General features: G+C 45.8%; 1 protein-coding gene across 1 annotated transcript in view; it reads right to left on the bottom strand.

Moving 5' to 3' along the window:
- Positions 1 to 991: 991 nt before the first annotated feature.
- LOC119464969 (ran-binding protein 9) overlaps positions 992 to 18996 on the bottom strand; it is an 80904-nt gene continuing 62899 nt past the window's right edge. Inside the window, exon 10 of the mRNA XM_037725827.2 lies at positions 992 to 5153. Coding sequence (XP_037581755.1) covers positions 5023 to 5153 — 131 coding nt within the window. The 3' untranslated portion in view covers positions 992 to 5022. The remainder of the gene's footprint in view (positions 5154 to 18996) is intronic.

Genomic DNA, 18996 nt, shown 5'->3' with positions numbered 1-18996 from the left:
GCAGTGAAACTTTAGTATCATGGAAAAGCAATGAGCAAAGAAAAGCGTAGAGAATGTTTGCTGTAATAGTGGCTAGAAACGCTTCACAAGGGAAAGAGGAGCTAGCTAGCATAAAAAAAAAAAAAAAATGCACCATGTATCCGGATAAGCAGTGAATTTGAGAACCCTGAACACTGCAGAAGGGAGGCAGTGGATTGAGTAAGGGCTATTAGCCACAAGAAGTTTGGGCTACACCCTCTAGTGTGTGACATCAGTTGGGGGACTCCACTGCTGATCTGTACTTGCTTGCTCACTACTGTCACAGCTGTATCACACAGTCGATCAGCCTCCCCCACACGACTTCCTGAAACAGCAAGAGCCAGCAAGTTTCTACGAGAGAGTTAAGAATATTCTGGTGCACAAGAGTTTGCATAACTGCAAGTTCAGTCAAGCCATATGAAAGGTGTATAAGCTTGCTGCTTCTGTTGTTGTGCAGAGGCAACATGCCTTTGCTGTAAAGCTGAGTGCTTTAAGACTCATGAACACGAACGTGCGCACATGCATGCACACACAGACAGACAGACAGACAGACAGACAGACAGACAGACAGACAGACAGACAGACAGACAGACAGACAGACAGACAGACAGACAGACAGACAGACAGACAGACAGACAGACAGACAGACAGACAAAGCTGTACAAGCTTGCTGCTTCTATTGTGCAGAGGCAACACACCTTTGCTGAAAAGGTGATTGCTATTAACACATGCACACACACAGTCACACACAAACACCTTGCGTTTTCACACTTAATAAAATGAACAATCCCCTTGAAACTTTCAAGTTCTTTACAACTGTGCAAGACAATTCTAGTTGTAGCTTGCTTGGGACATATTTGCTGCAAATGAATCTGCCATTGCGATCTCAATCTGCAGCAAATATTTTTGGCAGCCATGAAATGTCTGACACTTTTTGTAGGACAGCAAGTAATTGTGGACAAAATAGGCAATGTTAAGCAGTAAAGTGCAGGAAAGCAGTCCTGCACAGATTAAAACTTTATTACTTCCCCCGTGACACTAGCTACGTGCAACACGCCACGAAGGACTTATCTCAACCAATGCACACTTATCAGTTCAGCGTCAGTGTCAGAAACAAAAAAATACAGGTTACTAACCAGACTCTTTCCCAATGCCTTTTCTTTGCTCCTGCCATTGCTAGTGCACACAGTTCACAGGTGAGATCTGTCCATTGGTGCAAATAAACAATATTGTGTTACAACGCCACGTGACAATGTTGGCCTAATACAAGTGCAGGTCATGCACTGTCTTAATCTAATAACTGTTAGTGCATCGTAATGATTTGAATACAGACAATAACAAGCATGTGCCAAAGACACCTGGAAAAGTATTTTGTGCGTATCTCTTCAATAATTGATGCTGCAATATTGTGCTTCAATTCCAAGGCGTTGACTCGAACTCATCCCACGTGATGTATTGCGACCGAGTTGTCAAACTGTGATTGGACTCCTTGGCTGCAACATCTGTGGTATTATGGAACGCGAACAAGAATTATATTTGTTGGCTTAATTATAGTCACCTATATGAAATGAAGCCTCCAAAAATATAGATGGTAATTTAAAAGCACTGTACTATGTGCGCAAGCATTATGAGCAGGAGCAAACAAATGAAAATGCAGCAATTCCAACCAGAGTGTTGTTCTGGACAAGCATATGTTCTGTTGCAGTAACTGCCAAGATGCAACTATACAAATTTCGCGAATTAAGCTACTGCCTGTCCTGTTCTGCAGATTCCACAAGGAGGCGCAAAAAAGTTCTTACACGTGACAGATTGCCACCGACCTGCTTGCTTGCTTAGCAGTGCCACATGCCTATTACCTTTTTGCAACTGAGAGACCGACTGATTGGCAATGCCTAACCATATGAAAATGAACTGTTTTACTGTGTCAAAGAAATTGTGAAAGAAGCGTTTGAAGCCTTGCAAACCAATAAAAAAGAAATCTAGGCTTGCATCATCAACCAGTTTCCATGCGAGCCACTCCCTTTCCATTCTCAGGTGATGTGCATTTGTGCTTTGCTTTTGTATGCTTGTTTATAAAAGAGTTAACAGACAGACTCGTTACTAGTCATGTCAAAACATAGATCAGGGATACACCTAGAATATGCCAGTTTTTTAATGTCAAAGTGCTTTGAAAAACAGAAGAATTTAAGCAGGTAATGAAAGCATTTCCAGTTAAATCTGAACCTCACATTCTTCAAGCATCTGACCAAAAGTATAGAATGACTTCGAAAACAGTGGCGTGTATGACGCTGCATGCTCAAGCATTGCCCTTAGAGACTAGTTTTCCTTATGGCAAATTCCAATGGCAGATCTGAACCATTTTCAGTTTTATTTTCTGTTCTTTCTACAGAAAGACTTTTTGAATGGCAGAAAGGGAGAACAGGCTGCGTGTTGCAATGGGAGATCAACATGTGTTGAGCTGTCATTACTCCGCAAAGTAGCTCTACTAAAATGAACTGGGTGGATTAGAAGTATAAGACCCTGGGTAACTATGAAACCAGTTTATCATGTGTTCCAATCATTGATTTGTAAGTTGCTCTACACCGGAAAGAGGGGCTCGCCTGAGAAGTTGGTTGCCTGTTCCAATCTGTAGTCCAAATTTGACCTTAAAGACACGGCATGCAGTTTGATGTTCGAAAGAAATGTACATCTTAGATAACATGACACAAAGGGAATAAAATGTTTTCTTTTTCATATAGTTAGACACCACTGCTGCAGCATATTTCAGGTCTGCTTAGCTGCAACAAAGCAATGAGCAAACAGAAAGGTTGCAATTCGTGACTAGTGAAGGAGCAAAGCAACAGACTGTTGATAACTTCACATGAGCTACAGGAAATGACATGAAATTTTAAGCATGCAACAGAATTTCTTCGTGTACCATCTTAGTCAAATAACAGTGCACTGGTGAGAGTAAAAGGACAGAATAAAACTGCAAAGTAAGGGCCACACTTCTTGTTAAGTTTGTAAATACAGACATTTTGAAGCATAAAGGCATGCTGACATTCTAAACTTAAAAACAAAGCACAACCAAAAACAATTATTTCTCCTAGGTTATAACCACGTCCTTCAAGGCAAATAAAAACCTTGGGGAACATGAACAGCAAACTGCATTATTACACCTCTCAGCCAACATCGCTAACAGGACAAAGCTTCTAGCACTCCATGAAAAGCAGCAAATGAGCAACAAATTTCGTAAAAATATGCACGAACCAGCACATTTTGTCTCACACTTCTGGAAAACTATTCTGCATATACCCCTGGCTCACTATAATTTAATTCATGCAGTGAGGTTGTATCTTTAGGTTATTTTATTTTACAACACATCATTCTGACATTTACCTTGTTTGCAAAGTCAATGAAAAACCGCCATTTCCTGTGAAAATTGGCATAAAAAAGCCAGCCTTGACAAGTGAACAAGGCAACTTTGCCCATGCCCTCCATTGTGCATTTTTCAGTTATTTAGCTGCAACTGGCAATGCCTGTCCATTCAGCTGGCAGAGTCTGGCTTTTTTGTGGCCAAGTTTCAACATGACAGCAGATGTCCACAGATTATGGATGAACACAGCCAGCACAAACAACATATTACTGAATAAACAAACTATAATCCAAAAATACAATCCCCATATCATATTTCACAAAAAAACAAGTTAGGGAAATATGAGAACTCTCCAAGGTTGCTTGGACAAATATGCAAGTCCCTTCATGGCCTGAAAAACAACACAACACAGGCACACTACTAAGCAACAAAAGTGGCATTTTTAAAAGGTATTTGCTGATTGCAAAATTGTAGTTTCACGATTCTGTGCTATGCACTAGTCTGGCGCGTCTTTGGAATTGAATGCTTTTGGACATGGACAGGATAAAATATACCTTATAAATGCCACTGTGTAATAAAAGAATGGCATTCACATATGCATTGCATACAAAATACCAAGAGGTCTTTCTGCACAATTCTTGATGAATGATGTGATCACATGACTCTATAGGAGCTCATCTACAAACATTCACTCGGCAAACTTCAATCTGACGCACTATGCCCACCAAATAGCAATTAACACATGCCTACTGTGATGCCAAAACAACCAGTTATAACTTTAGCACTTTAAGGAGAGAGAGCTTACAAAAAAAAAATCACAAAGTGAGTCAGGTGAGTTACCACAGGGCAAACTAGCATTGTTTTGCCTTTCCAAGCTTCTTATAACAGCCATTTGCATCATGCTTTACCAAAGCAAACATTAGCTGCTTGCAGCTTGCTGTCAGGACAACTGGTCTGGTACCAGTATTTGGCACACAGCAGACCCCACTGTGCATAAACTTGTTTATTCAACCACACCAAAAGTTAACTACAGTAGCACATAGTGAGAAAACCCACACTAATGTATTAATCTGTATGTAATGTGTACACAATACTGGCTGTCGCAAAATTACCTGGAATTTCGGAAACACTTTCCTTGATTTTTATTCCTTCACAATTGCATCATGCATGACAGCAGCCTTTGACGGTTCATTTTGTTTTGCACCATGTATAACAACAACGCCTTCCCACAAAGCATAAAAATAATGTAACAAAGGTCATAAATCCCCACAGCCACTACATCAAGCCATTTCCTCTTTCAAACAAGGCAGGTACTGCTGTCAAACATGAAAATTGAAAAATAAACTCCATGACATCATTCCTCCATTAGAGCAATGTTAAAACAAATGGTGGTCTGAGCAAATAAATTTTTCAAATTTCCAAACAATTATGTGACACCATTCATGTAGGACCTGAATCACTTGAAGCCTGAACTGCTTGAAAAAGTCCTCCGTCTTGGCCATGCCTAAAGCACTTTTCTGCAGGTGGATGGGGCTTCATATTTTCTTTTTTCTTGAAGACAGGGAGGGCTCTGCACAGGTAGCCAGCAGATTGGCTTGTAAAAAAAAGTGGCATCCAGCGATAATTACATGGCAGAGAAAGTGTCACAATCACTGCAAGAGTGAGTCAATGTTGGCAAAGGCGCATGATCCCAGGCCTGCCTTGGACATCAGCTTGAGTAGTTCTCGGGAGTGAGCAATTACAAGCTCCAGTGGTGGGCGACGGGGCAACTTCTGAGATTCTGTAAAAACAGACACTGGATAAGTAAGGAATTGATATGCTCACTTGTGGTGCCTGTCGTGAGCAGTAAACAACATATGTATAACAGTACAATCTAATTAATTAAAACCTTGCAAATTTAGAAAACTGGGTGATTCAGAATGACTAACTGATTGACCTTGCGAAATGTGTGCACTATCCTATGGCACCAAACACTTTTGTTTACTCAGATGCATTTTTCGCAGGATCTCTAATTCTGACAAGTGGTTGAGCATAGAGGCCTGTGATGAGATACCAGGAGCACAAGGTATTTGAGGACATAACACCCCCCCTTACGCGATGCCTTCATGAAAGCCTGTAAGGTACTGTAAATAAATAAATAAATAAATAATGATGAATTCACAAACAAAAACAATACTGCAGACAAGAACCAATTTTCAGTCTCCCTATGGACTGCGAAAACGTCAAAGAAAATGAATGCATGCCTTTAACTGCTCCAAGGGCTCAAATCGCCACAGCCACATCTGAAATAGCTTAAAGGCCTGCCAATACTATATTAGGCATCTTGGTGCTCGTGCTGTGACAGAAGACGGCTGGTGCGCACGTGTATAATTAAGGAACACATTTTGTGTCCCGTGATACCGGCCACTTTTCACTCTTGGTATGCTTCACAGCAATACATTGCATATGCTTGGCCGCGTAACACCGCTGTATTATGGTGAAGTTGATTTTCGGGAACTGGCATTCTGCAACGCTATTGGCAAGAATGATGAAGGCGGAGTCAGCGCCATTGCTGACAGTGGCCTATCCTTTAAATCAATAAGACGCCACTGAACAGCAGGATTGAAGCTTGAAAGCGATCGTTGAAGCAGCTAGGCCTAACGACAGCATGAAACGAATACTACTACTGCCAGCGGATTGGCATGATAGAGCGCTGGTTCAAGGATGCGAGATAATCATAATGGTGGCAGTGGTTCCAATTAATCCCATTTTGGACCTGCAGTCAAGGCAAAATGTCCAAAAAACTGAATGGTGAAGAATTTCAGCATTCAAAATTTGAAATTCTTAGATAGTTAAACCTCGATATAACAAACTTCAATATAACAAAATTATTGATGTAACGAAGTTATTGACTTTCTATAACTTCTTGTCCATAGAACACCATGAATTTTGAACCACACTATAACGAATTGTGTTTAAACATGATTTCATTATAATAAAATTTCACTGCCGTCACGAAGGAATACTAAGACAATAACTGGAAACATCTGCGGACGCAGATGGTCAAATAGTTGAATCAGATGCGGCTGCTTACGAACGCACCTCTCAAATCGGCCGACCGCCGAAGCGGAGCAGCGTCATGTTCCTTATAAAGTCCAAACGTGATAAGATCCTATCGCGCTCCGCGTGCTGTATGCTTTAGGTGCGAGTGAAAGTGTGTGAGGGTGAGCCAAGATGGATGGTGGCTTGATGAGCGCCGTTCTCCCGTGCGAACAAGGGGAAACGGGGGGAGGAGGGGAGCAAGCTTGTGGCAATGCCATCAAGCTCGCGCGAGGGTGAAAGGGGGGGCAGGTTGGCATGCGTCTCCTTTTCTAGCACGGCGGTGACTGCATTCGCCCTGTTATAGAGGTAATCTGCCGCATGTGCAAAAACTGGGTAAGCTGACATGGCCTGGCATTGTGTGCTGCCTTGCCTTGCGATTAGTGCTGGAGATTTGATGAGTTAGGAGTGGTACTCAATGGCACTCTACAGAAAGCTTGGCTGCAGAATCTGCCACTTGAAGCTGCTCCGCAATGGCCATAAATGACTTTTCAGTGTTCTCAGTAATCATAACCTTCACCTGCTGGAGAAACTCAACCGCCTGAATGACGTCTGACCACTGGCACGGCTATTACTCTTAAGGCCACTTTATAGTCCAACGTTCGTCGGCGTGCTCCGGCTGCAGCCGGCATTGAGATGTGACGTGCTGCCCAGAATGCACCGCGTCCGCGTCTCGTTGAGCAAGGAGGGCTGATGGCAGCACGTGCAGTGAGCTCGCAGTTTTGTATCATCATCCTGAAACTCCTAGTTTCGCATAAAATGCGCAAGTGTCTAGGCGACGCGTCGCGGTGCATGCATTGGACTATAGAGAGGTCGGTTTTCGTGCCACCGTAACGTGATGAACCTGGCGTCGCCAACCTCCACCGACGCTGCCTGACACGCACGCTGTGTCGGACCATAAAATGGCCTTTAATCATCGCACCCACATAAAAAAAATGTTTCCACCCAAAAAAAGAATATATTTGGAAACATTTAACACTTTCCTGCCCACAGGAAAAGCAGCAATTTTTGAATAGCCTCGTGAATACCTTCTTTCTTTCTTATCGCAGAGCATACTTGATAATTTAGTATATAGTGTCAAATTGAAGAGGAAGAAATTCTCTTTGAGACGGTACCATTCCTAAACACAATGTTTATTAAAAAGAATTTCAAAGGAAATATCTAAAGAACTTGTATAAAAATTAAAAGTTAAATAATAATGTCGCTGTAGCTTCGCACAGAAAGGCCTTAAAAAAATTTAAGAACATACGATTTCAACGCTAAGGACCTGTGCAATATTTAAGGAAATATCTTTCTATGCAAAAAATTCTTGAGATCTATATATTGTCACGAAGATAATTAAATTCAGGCTCGCCGACAGAGAACAGCCTTCTTTAATGATGGCCAACACTCAAGAGAATGCGCACAGACCTGCGCCCTTCGTTGTCTTCTTTCTGGCGATCTTGTGCCTTTAGTGGGCAGCTTACTTAGTGTCATTACTCCCCACGTGAAAAGCGACCGTTGTCTCTGGTCGGGGAGGGTAAAGGGCGACAGAGGGTGTGGGAGAGAGTTGATTAGAAGGGCACTTTTTCGCAGGCATAGTAAGGCTTCATCTGCACTACGTGGACAATCTCGGCTTGGGCCCGCCGTTGCATCGAGCTCATATTAGCACTCTGAGGGACGACCTCTTAGTTCACATCGCTGAGTCGCATGACGATCTTGTACGGGCCAAAGCATCTGCGCAGTAATTTTTCCGACAGCCCCTGATGACGGACGGGTGTCCACACCCAAACGTAGTCGCCGGGTTCATACTGAATGTTCTTTTGGCCACTGTTGTAACAGCGTGTGTCGGCACTCTGCTGGTTGCAGATGCGGTTGCGAGCAAGCTGTCGAGCTTCTTCGGCTTTCTGGACGATGTCGTCAGCATTGTCAATTCTTGTTGTTCCGTTGTCTACCGGGAGCATGGTGTCTAAAGCTGTTGTTACGCAGCGCCCATAAACCAGTTCAAATGGTGTGAATCGGGTGGTTTCCTGCACAGCCGTATTGTATGCGAATGTCGTATGGTAGAATTTGGTCCCAGGATTTGTGCTCAATGTCCACTTACATCGAGATCATATTGGCCATAGTTCTGTTGAGGCGCTTGGTTAGTCCATTAGCTTGTGGGTGATGAACCGTGGTTTTCCGATGATTGGTGTGGGTTAGCGTGACGATTCTCCTGCATTAAGTCGGCAGTAAACGCAGTTCTTCGATCGGTTATTAAGAAGGAAGGGGCCCTGTGACGTAGTACGAGTTCCTGGACAAAAAACATCGCGACTTCTGTAGCGGTTCCACGGGGTACACCTTTGGTTTCTGCGTACCGCATTAGGTAGTCCGTTACGACGACTATCCATTTGTTTCCTGCGGACGACGTAGGGAACGGACCGAGGAGATCCATTCCCACCTGTTGAAATGGTGCTGGAGGAGGGTCCAGGGGTTGCAGAAGACCAGCAGGTTTCAAAGGTGGAACCTTTCGCCATTGACAATCACGGCAGCTTCTCACGTTGCACTGAACGTACAAAAATAGTTGTGGCCAGTCATACTTCTGGCGAAGCTAAGTGTCCGGCACATGGGTCGTCATGACACGCCTGCAGCACTTCTTCGCGCAGTGGAACTGGGACGACAAGAAGGAACGTTTCTTGGCTGTTTTTGAAATTATTTTTGTAGAGCACGTCGTTCCGGAGGCAGTAAGAAGTCAGACCTCGTGACATCGGTCATGGGACAACAACATCGGCTCCCTGAAGGTATCTGATGAGGGGAAGCAATGTACTGTCTGCACGTTGGAGGTCAGCCATCTCGACAGTGTCTACTACACCAAGAAGCAAGAAATCTGGCACTAAGTCACTGGGCTTCCAAGGTATAGGTGCACGTGAGAGGCAGTCAGCGTCGCCGTGCTTCTGTCCGGATCAATATAACACTGTGACATCGTACTCCTGAAGGCGGAGGCTTCAACAAGCGAGGCAGCCTGAAGGGTCCCTAAGACTTGCAAGCCAACACAGTGAGTGGTGGCCACTTACTACGCGAAAAGGTGGGCAGTAAAGGTAGGGTCGGAACTTTCCGATGGCCCAAACCGACAGCTAGACCCTCTTTTTCAGTCGTGGTAGAGTTGACCTCCGCCTTTGTGAGACTGCGGCTCGCGTAGGCTAGTACTCATTCGGCACTGTCTTGCCAGTGACCGTGTATAGCACCGAGCCCCACGTTGCTGGCGTCTGTGTGGATTTCTGTGTCAGCCTTGTCGTCGAAATGCGCGAGTACGGGGGCTGTTTGCAGTCACTTCCACAATTCTGTAAAGGCTTCCTGTTGTTCTTCCATCCACTCGAAGGGTACATCTTCACTTGTTAGTCTCGTTAATGGTTCGGCGATCCTTGAAAATCCTTGGACAAAACGACAGTAGTAAGCACAGAGACCTAAGAATTGCTAAACTGCCTTCATGTCTGTTGGACGCTGGAACTCGACGACGACAGCTAGCTTCTCAGGGTCTGGCCGAACACCGCAGAGGCTGATTACACGTCCGAAAAACTTTAGCTCCTGAAAGCCAAAATGACATTTCTCAGGCTTGATAGTCAGATTTGCTTTGCTGATTGCGAGGAGTACATTCCTGAGTCGTTCTAGATGTTCATCAAACATTCTTGAACACACCACAACATCGTCTAAATAGACAAAGCACATCTGCCATTTCAGTCCAGAGAGAACAGTGTCCATCATCCGCTGAAATGTGGCAGGTGTGGAGCACAGGCCAAATGGTAGGACTTTAAATTCATATAATATATCAGGAGTCACAAATGCTGTTTTTTCGCGGTCACGCTCATGTACTTCGATCTGCCAGCAAGAAGACTTAAGATCCAACGAGGTGAAAAATTGGGCGTGGCGTAGACGGTCCAGAGTGTCATCGATCCGTGGCAGGGGATAAACGTCGTGTTGGTGACACTATTAAGCCGTCTGTAGTCTACGCAAAAGCATCGTGTATTGTCCTTCTTTTTAACCAAAACGACGGGTGACGCCCATGGACTTATGAACGGCTAAATCACGTCATCATTTAACATGTCTTGAACCTGGCACTTTATCACCTCCCTTTCCGTAGGCACAATGCGGTAAGGATGCTGACGAACGGGGTGTGCTGACTCGTCCATAGGAATGCGATACTTCGTAACGGAGGTGCGCCGTACTTTAGACTCGGTAGAGAAACAGCCAGAGAAGTCATTGACAAGGTCCAGTAGCTGCTGTTTCTGTCGTTGCAATAAACCGGAGTTAATCTGAATGCGGTCACTCAGGTTGACCTCTTTCGATGAATTAAGGGAAGCAGTTTCTAGCAAGGCGACATCAGTGAAGGCAGCAATTTCATGGAGGAAGGTGAGAGCTGTGCCTTGCGGTAAGTGCTGATATTCGTTGCTGAAGTTTGTCAGCAGGACTAATGAGTGTCTGTGCTGAAGCTGAATGAGGCCCCATGCAATGCAGATGTTCCGCTCAAGCATTAACGGAATGTTTGCCTCGGCGATGCCCTTATAGCCGTCGAATGCGTCGCATGTTACCAGAGTCAATAGGCTGCTTCTTGGTGGTACCGTTATGCTGTCTTCCGACGATGCGCAAGGCGTTTTCAATGTGATTCTCGTCGCCAGCATGGCTTGCTATGGCTTTTGCCGCAGAGAACGTCACGCTCGATTTTTCCAGGTTAATTATGGCTCGTTTCACCTGTAGAAAGTCCATGCTGAGTATTAAGTCCCTCGAAGAGCTGGGCAGAATAATGAAGACCTCGATGTACGTAAATCCACAAATATTTACCCGAGCGGTGCATCTGCCCACGGGAATAAGTAGATGCCCTCCAGCAGTACGGACCTGCGACCCAGTCTACTGTGTGAAAACTTTCTTTAACTTTGACACAAGCTCTCTGCTCATAATCGAGCTGTCTGCACCAGTGTAAATTAAAGCTGTGACTTCTTCGTCGTCTATGGTGACCAGTATGTCCTACGTTACCACTTGCCTTTCGGCACCTGAGTGTGACTGAATGTCGGTGTGTTGTCGTCGTGATGGAGGATATTCGATGTGCTTGGCGTCAGCGGCCTTACCTCCGGAGGTCGCTGGATTCAGTTTTCCGGGTTTGCAGGGCTGGGTGAACTACGTCTACGAGCGTCTCGATGAAATAAGGGACTTGGTGATCGGTATCGAGCAGGCGATGCAGAACGGGGCCCGTGCCTTCGCTACTCGAATGAACTGTCACGACTCATCTCCATCAGGTGCTGACCAGGTCATGGACGAGGTGCACCTGGAGGGAACCCGCGGAGGCCCACGCGTCAATAGGGGCACATCCTGTAGACGTGGTCAGCTTCTCCACAATGAAAACAGTGGGCTCCTGAAGTCAGGAGCCTACCAGACGTCACTTTTCCCGATGGACGGTGGACTGTGACGCCTGAACACTACTTCTGTTTGTTTGGAGGGGCGCATGACGTTTGAGGGGCCGTACAGCGACGGTCGTCATACGGCGTCCGCATAAGTCATTCAGATTGGCTGCCGCTGTTGTGGTACCTCGTAGCGTTCAGGAGCATGGACGACTTGCGTAATCTCGTCGCGCACTATCTCCGCCACAGAAATTCGGGTTGTTGGTGCGTTGGTTACCTGCATTTTGTGGAGCTCTTCTCTTACTACAGCCCTAATCATTTCGCGTAGGTCCTCGAGGTGGTTTTCGAAAGTCATGCTAGAGGGGCTGTGCAAAAGTTCCATCTCGTTGCAGTTGTATTGTCTGGCAAGCTGTCGAAGGGCCCTTTCCATTGATGTCGCTTCAGCAAGGAAGTCTGCAAGTGTTGTGGGCGGAGTCCGAATAAGTCCAGCAAAGATCTCTTGCTTCACACCTCGCATCAAACGTCGGACCATCTTGTCTTTCGCCGTTGAGACATCCGCACGTCTGAAGAGCCGAGCCATGTCTTCAGTATAAGTGTTGACGCTCTCGTTCGGGGCTTGGAATCTTGCCTGTATTGCCAGCTCTGCTCGCACCTTCCTGTCCATGTTGGAATATGTGGCGATCAGCTGCTGTAGAAATTCGTGCCACAAAGTCAATGTCGCTTCATGGTTATGGAACCACGTCCTCGCAGAGTCTTGGAGCGTGAAGTACACGTTGCGCAACTTGAACTCTTCATTCCATCCGTTGCATTCGGCGACTCGCTCGAAATGGTCAGCCAATCTTCCACGTCTTCAGTAGCATCTCCGTGGAATGCAATCGGCGTCTGTGGCTAGTTGAAGATGAACTGCGCCGGCGAATTAGCCGCAGCAAGAGACTGTGGGCTCAGGTTCATCATCCGGATACGATCGGGCAACAGACCGTGCTCAGGTTGGAGCCCTAGAAGACGGCAGCTGGTGCGTACGTGCACAGGAGTAATCTCTCCCGGACTATTCACTGGGGATGAGTCAGGGGTACGCTGCGGCTCTGGCAATGGTATCATATACCCTGCACCTCCACCAGTAAAATGTCACGAAGATAATTATTTCGAGCTCGCCGACAGAGAACAGCCTTCTTTAATGATGGCCGACACTTAAGAGAATGCGCGCACACCTGCGCCCTTCGTCGTCTTCTCTCTGGTGATCTTGTGCCTGTAGTGGGCAGCTTACTTTGCGTCAATATCAGCATATGACAGCTTTGAAACGGCTCGGCGAAGTAAGCCAATCTCTGTTCTGAAATCTGAAGAATAGAAGTTGTCTTCCACATCAGTGCTGCTTTCGAAGTCCAAAAACTTGCGAGCAGATGCACTGAAACTGGTAGAAATGCGACATTTCCATGCATGAGCAGCACGCGACGCAGACACCATCATGGAAACTACAAGCACTTATTGCAACGACCACACATCATTCTTCAAAAACGGTTTAAAAATCTGCATGCAGCAGAAGAAGAAAAGAAAACTGAAAAGTGAAAGTTGCATGCAGCAGAAGAAGAAAAGAAAACTGAAAAGTGAAAGTAAATACAGTAAAACCTCGTTACAAGAGACACTGAAGGGACCCAGGAAACATGTCTCTTGTAACCAAAAATTCTAAAAACACCGAGGAGTCGGATTGGATCACTTTATATATACATAAGCATCAAAGTGTGTTTAAACACATCTACAGGAAATTGCTCAGGATGGCTTAAAGAAGTCATTCATAGTGGTTTGTTTTTTACTGACTGCAGAATGTATTAGCATTCTTTCCAACTTCTGGATGTAAAGCACTTTACTTCGCAAGTTTCCTATTGCTCTCAATATCGTTGGAGTGCTCGTAGATGTTCCTCAGCCTCAATTGCCAACACTTTCTGCCCTACAATGTCCTCGTCGTCATCTTCCTGCTCTGGTTCATCCTCTAGGGCACATGCACCATTTACTTGTACGAGGATTGCATGATTGCATGAACCAGGCCAGTCGCGCATCTGCCCGCATTCACATGGCACTGTTTGAAGAGAGCTGCCTCATGGAAACATGGCGATGGCTCCGGAGTCCGACTACCGGCATACAAAGTGACCAGCACCGCGGACACTGCGACGGAAATGCAACTCAATGGTACTCTGTCGCAGAGTCATTACGGGAGCGCGACAGCAATTATAAAAGCATAATGACAAAAAGTTCAGTGCAACTTGTAGTTGCAACCATGCAAGGAATGACATCCAGCTGCAGAACGGAACAGAATCAAGCCAAGGGAATTAAAATTGCAGCGCATACCAGTTGGTACGACGTTGACTGCGTTGTGTGAGCGTGCCTCTTCTAAATAGTGAAAAATTTACTCTAGGGACCTAAAAAAGTTGCCCTTAGTAACCGAGTGTCTCTAGTATGCAATGTTGTTAACATGGCGAACATAGGAAAAACAAACAAATTATTTTCAGATGTCTCCTATAACTGAGTCTCTTGTAACAAGGTTTTACTGTAGTTCCTAAATAACCCAATAAATGGCGCTAGCTGTCTGAGAGCGCTAGGAAAGCGACAAAATATAAATTTGCAACCACTGATAGGGGGCCTATCGATGGGAATAGGCGCAGACAGGAAAGTGTTAAGAAGGTGGCGATGTCCAAGTCACTGTGGTCTGCGTGTAAGGCAGGCTAGGACAGTGAAAGGCTTCATCTCCTGTGTGACACTGTAAGCTGATACCTTGGATGCAATACAAGTCGTGTTATAATAAAATGTGAAGACCCTAGCACCATTTTTTATTCTTTTATTAATTGTTTGTTTTGTCCCTACGTCCAAAACGCATTAGGCAGGCGAAGTCCCAATTGGACTTGCCGAGGATGCGAGCGCCACCCGGATATTACTTTCGCAAGTAAAATACCTGAGCGCGCAGCTCAGACAGGCGACAGGGGGGGGGGGGGGGGGTTGGTGAAGACGAAGTAATAAGGTGCCTAGAACAGGGGCGTAGCCAGGGGGGGGGGCTCAACCCCCCCCCCTCCCCGAAATTTTTTGCGCACCCCCCCCCCCCTCCCCACTTACTCACCCTTTGTTCTCGCCGCTTCGTGCTGACATAATTCAAGAAACCGGTGCTACTACCACAATTTCATTCCTGGGCGCTTCCGTTTGGGTTGTTAATTTACAGCAAATCATGTCTGCATATGGAAAAAACTGTCACGGTGTTTGTCAAGGCTTTGACACTATGCGAGGTTTTGGGCGAGAATGTGGTGGCCGCATTCTGAAGCAACAAACGTGCAACAAATGAAGCAACAAATGCGGCAGCCGCATTTTAGATGAAGGCGAAAATGCTCGAGGCCCGTTTACTTAGATTTAGGTGCACGTTAAAGACCCCAGGTGGTCGAAATTTCCGGTATACATTTCCGCCGCTTCCCTTCAGGTGCCGGTTAGGCCGCGCTCGCGCGCAGGATCTTAGGCTACGTTCACACTAGGTCTCGAAGCTGGCGGAAGCGGCAAAATCTTGCAAAAATCCGCCCGCCTGGCGGCAAAACAGGCAGAAAAACAGGCGGCGAGCCAAATCGGTCTCGGACCGATTTTTTCGCCATGGCGAAGCGGAAACGCGACGGAAAGTCGTTCTGCTCGACCGGAAGCTACACTAGCATGGTAACATCCGGTCGTAAAATTGAACATGGCACCAAAAGTGTAGGCTGCAATGCTGATCGACGCGATCAAGAACCACCCCTTGCTCTACGACAAGAGTGGTACTAAAACGTACTGTCAGCAATACTCGCGATAGTATTCAACGTCGCGCGACCGGAGGTGCGGCAACGAAGCCTTCTAACACTTTAGCAAAGCCAGGCGAACCCACTACCGCCGTTTCAGAGGTGTCCGCATCTTCCGTTTATTCATTGTCCATTTCTAGAGAACAAGTAGGTAAAAGTAAAAAAGCCATTTCTTCTTCCACTTCCATGGCCGACAATAGTTAGATTCCTCGTTGGCGCTCCATAATTCTCCTCGCACGTGCAGGGTATGTTGCAGTAGTGACTGGGTGCTTTTCTCGTCGCGACGATAGATTGGGAGCGTAGGTCTCAAGTAGGACGCGCAGGCTTCGGCGAGCCACAACACAAGGGCCAGCCCGGGTTTTAGCTTTGGTGTTCCCGTTGCCAAAGCTTTGGTGTCCTGGAGGCGCCGACAATAATACGAAATGATGAAATGTTATTACAACTTCTCAATAAAACCTATTAATGAAATATAATCACGCCTAGGCACCAACCTGTGACTCAGCGCTACCGCGCTCGTGTGAGGAGAATTCCGGAACGCCAATGAGGAATTTACCGAAGGTCGCAGATGACACGCGAAGTTGCGCAAAATTTTGATGACGGGTGGGTCAATGAATGAACATACCGCTCGAAATAATGCGATAATGAGCGCCACCACGCCGACAAACGTACGCAGACTAGATGGATGTGGACGAAAGCGGCAGCGGCGGTAGCAAAACAAATGTGAACAACTTGGACATGCGCGGAAAAGATTTTCCGGCCGGTTTGGCCTTTCCGCCCGCTTGCCGCTTCCCAAGTGTGAACGTAGCCTTAGTCTGCACGCGAAACGTCTCTTGTTTGCGACTGCGCCCCTACGGAAGGCTGGTAGTTACTGTTGTGTTGTTGAATCCCAAGCCAGCAATTACGGAAGGCTGGTAGTTGCTGTTGCGTTGTGGAATCCCAAACCAGCAATGTACACACGAAGTGGTTGATGCCAGCAGTGAAATTCCACCGACTCGCAACAGAGTGCACGAAACAGACAGCCGACAAACAATGATTACTGCTGTGCGCAGTACAGCATTAGTAAACTCTTGTTGCAGGCGCCGACAGTTCTCGTCGGAGTTCACGCGTCCTGAGAAATTGATTAGGTGCACTATGCACTGAACAAGACCGGAGTTCATTCCTGCATCACTAGTACACCAATCAGTCGAGATTCTGTGAGGTACAAGGCCGCTTCCTGTTAGCACCGGCGTAAGTGAAGCCGAAATGAGTTGCACGCACTACTTAAAATGCATACACATGCCATATCTATGCTGTGCGGTGAAATATTCTGTACAATTCCGAATCTGTTGACGTAAAGGCAAATGACGGCTGCACGCTCGCACACAGCGGAAGACACAGCGGCCCATTCACTTGCCGCAGGAAATGCAACCCTCTCGTATGAGGGAGCAGGGCGACGAAAGCTTCGAAAAAAAAAAAGCCTTACGCGTTTTTGCGCGTATTTAAGTTTTCTAGCGCAAAGACGCAGCGAACAAGCTATTGCTATGTGAGTAGGTATAGCCTGGTCACATGTGCATTTTCGCGTGTATATCCGTCCTTGACTTGTGAAATGCACTTCACCCCGACGAGGACGACGCCATGTACGCTTGACGGACATTAACGATTCACAACGTCTTCTCCGATCGGGCGGGTCGTCTCAATGATGCGTTTTCGAAGACTGGTCTATTCAGTGGTGCGACGAGAGGCCGTTGCTCCAAACGCCCACTGTACCTGTCGTACTTACTGTGTTTTATTGCGCTTACTTTACTTTTTACGTAATTTCTTCACAAGCACACGCACACGCGAGGGGGGGGTCCCATGTCTTTGATATACATGTATGGAGTCTCCTTAAACTACCGCTATTTATTATCGATCACATCACGTAGAGGGAAGCAAACGCTTGCCCCCCCCCCGGTCGGACCGGTAAACCCCCCCCCCACGAAAAAAATTTCTGGCTACGCCCCAGGCCTAGAAAGATATATACTAAGAATGTTAATGCCTGCGGCAATTCGAACTCATGTTCTCGAATACCTCACGCACATGGTAGATGCCACAGAAACCAACAACAGTGGAGAAAACTGGTCTGAATATGTTCACCCAGCAAATTTTCAACTAAATGAATGTGATAAGAAACAATATTGACAGCAGGCTCATCGATGAATTACTCAGAGATATGCTATCTCTGTTACGAAAAAAAAAAAAAAAGATGTGTATGAGACACTATTGCACCATGCAAAACAGGAGGTTGAGAGGCCCCTGTTAATATGGAGAAGTTTTATGCGAGTTTTCGTGATAGCCGGCATATGCTGCATCATTTGTCGAAACCATAGGCAAAGCACATATTTTGTATATTTAACCTTTCTCTTTTTTTATTTTCAGTAATCTTCATTAAAACCACAAATTATTTTTTGTTTACACTTTCAGGTATTAAAAAAATCTCGCATACAAATTTATGTCTGCTTTGCTTCAATTAAAAACACCAACACTTAAAACACAATATGATGCATCATAGTACATAGTTGTGAATAATAATTTTTAAAGCACTATGAAACAAACACTCGCAATAAGCATAATTTTGGCAGTAAGAAAATAGTAAAAAAAATGGTAGAGAATCTTATGCAGTAAGTCTTTGAATGAAAAACCAGTTCTGCGGAATCATGCCAAGCGGAGAAAGGTTCATGGAAGGGGAAAATTGTCATTCACCCAAGTGTAGCCTGAAGCTAGAAAGGAAACCCCTGCGGGTTTCTCAGAAATAAAGCTTTGTAGTTAAGAAGCAATTCGTCCTGGTCCAGGATTTGAACCAGGGACCTACGCCTTTCTGGGGTGGTCGCTCTACTGCTGAGCTATCCATGAGGGTAGCAGATCACAGAGCAAAGGTGAATTAATCGACAACTGAAAGCACAGGACCATTGAATATGGCAAATCAGTTCTGTGGAATCCTGCAAGGTTCATCGGATGAAGGTTCATGAAAAGAAAAAATTGTCATCCACCTGAATGCAGCAAGAAGCTACAAATGAAGCACATACGGGTTTCTACAGGTTTCCTTTGCAGCTTCGTGCTACACTCGGTCAGGTGCATGACAATTTTTTTCCTTCGCTTGAACCTTCCGTAACCTTGCGGGATTCCGCAGAACTAATTTGCCATATCCAGTGTCCCTGTGTTTAAAGCATTCAATCAATTCGCCCTCACTCTGCAACCAGATAGCCTCCTGGTTAGCTCATATGGTTACGTTGTAGTGCACGTTAAAGAACCCCCGGTGGTCAAAATTAATCCGGAGCCCTCCACTACGGCGTGCCTCATAATCAGAACTGGTTTTGGCACGTGAAACCCCAGAAAGAAGCTCATACGGTAGAGTGACCGGCCCAGAAAGGTGTTGTCCCGCTTT

This window comes from Dermacentor silvarum, chromosome 1, assembly GCF_013339745.2.
Source record: "Dermacentor silvarum isolate Dsil-2018 chromosome 1, BIME_Dsil_1.4, whole genome shotgun sequence".
NCBI classification, from domain to species: Eukaryota; Metazoa; Arthropoda; class Arachnida; order Ixodida; family Ixodidae; genus Dermacentor; species Dermacentor silvarum.
Note: the sequence above shows the minus strand (reverse complement) of the source record. Positions and strands in the feature narration are given on the sequence as shown.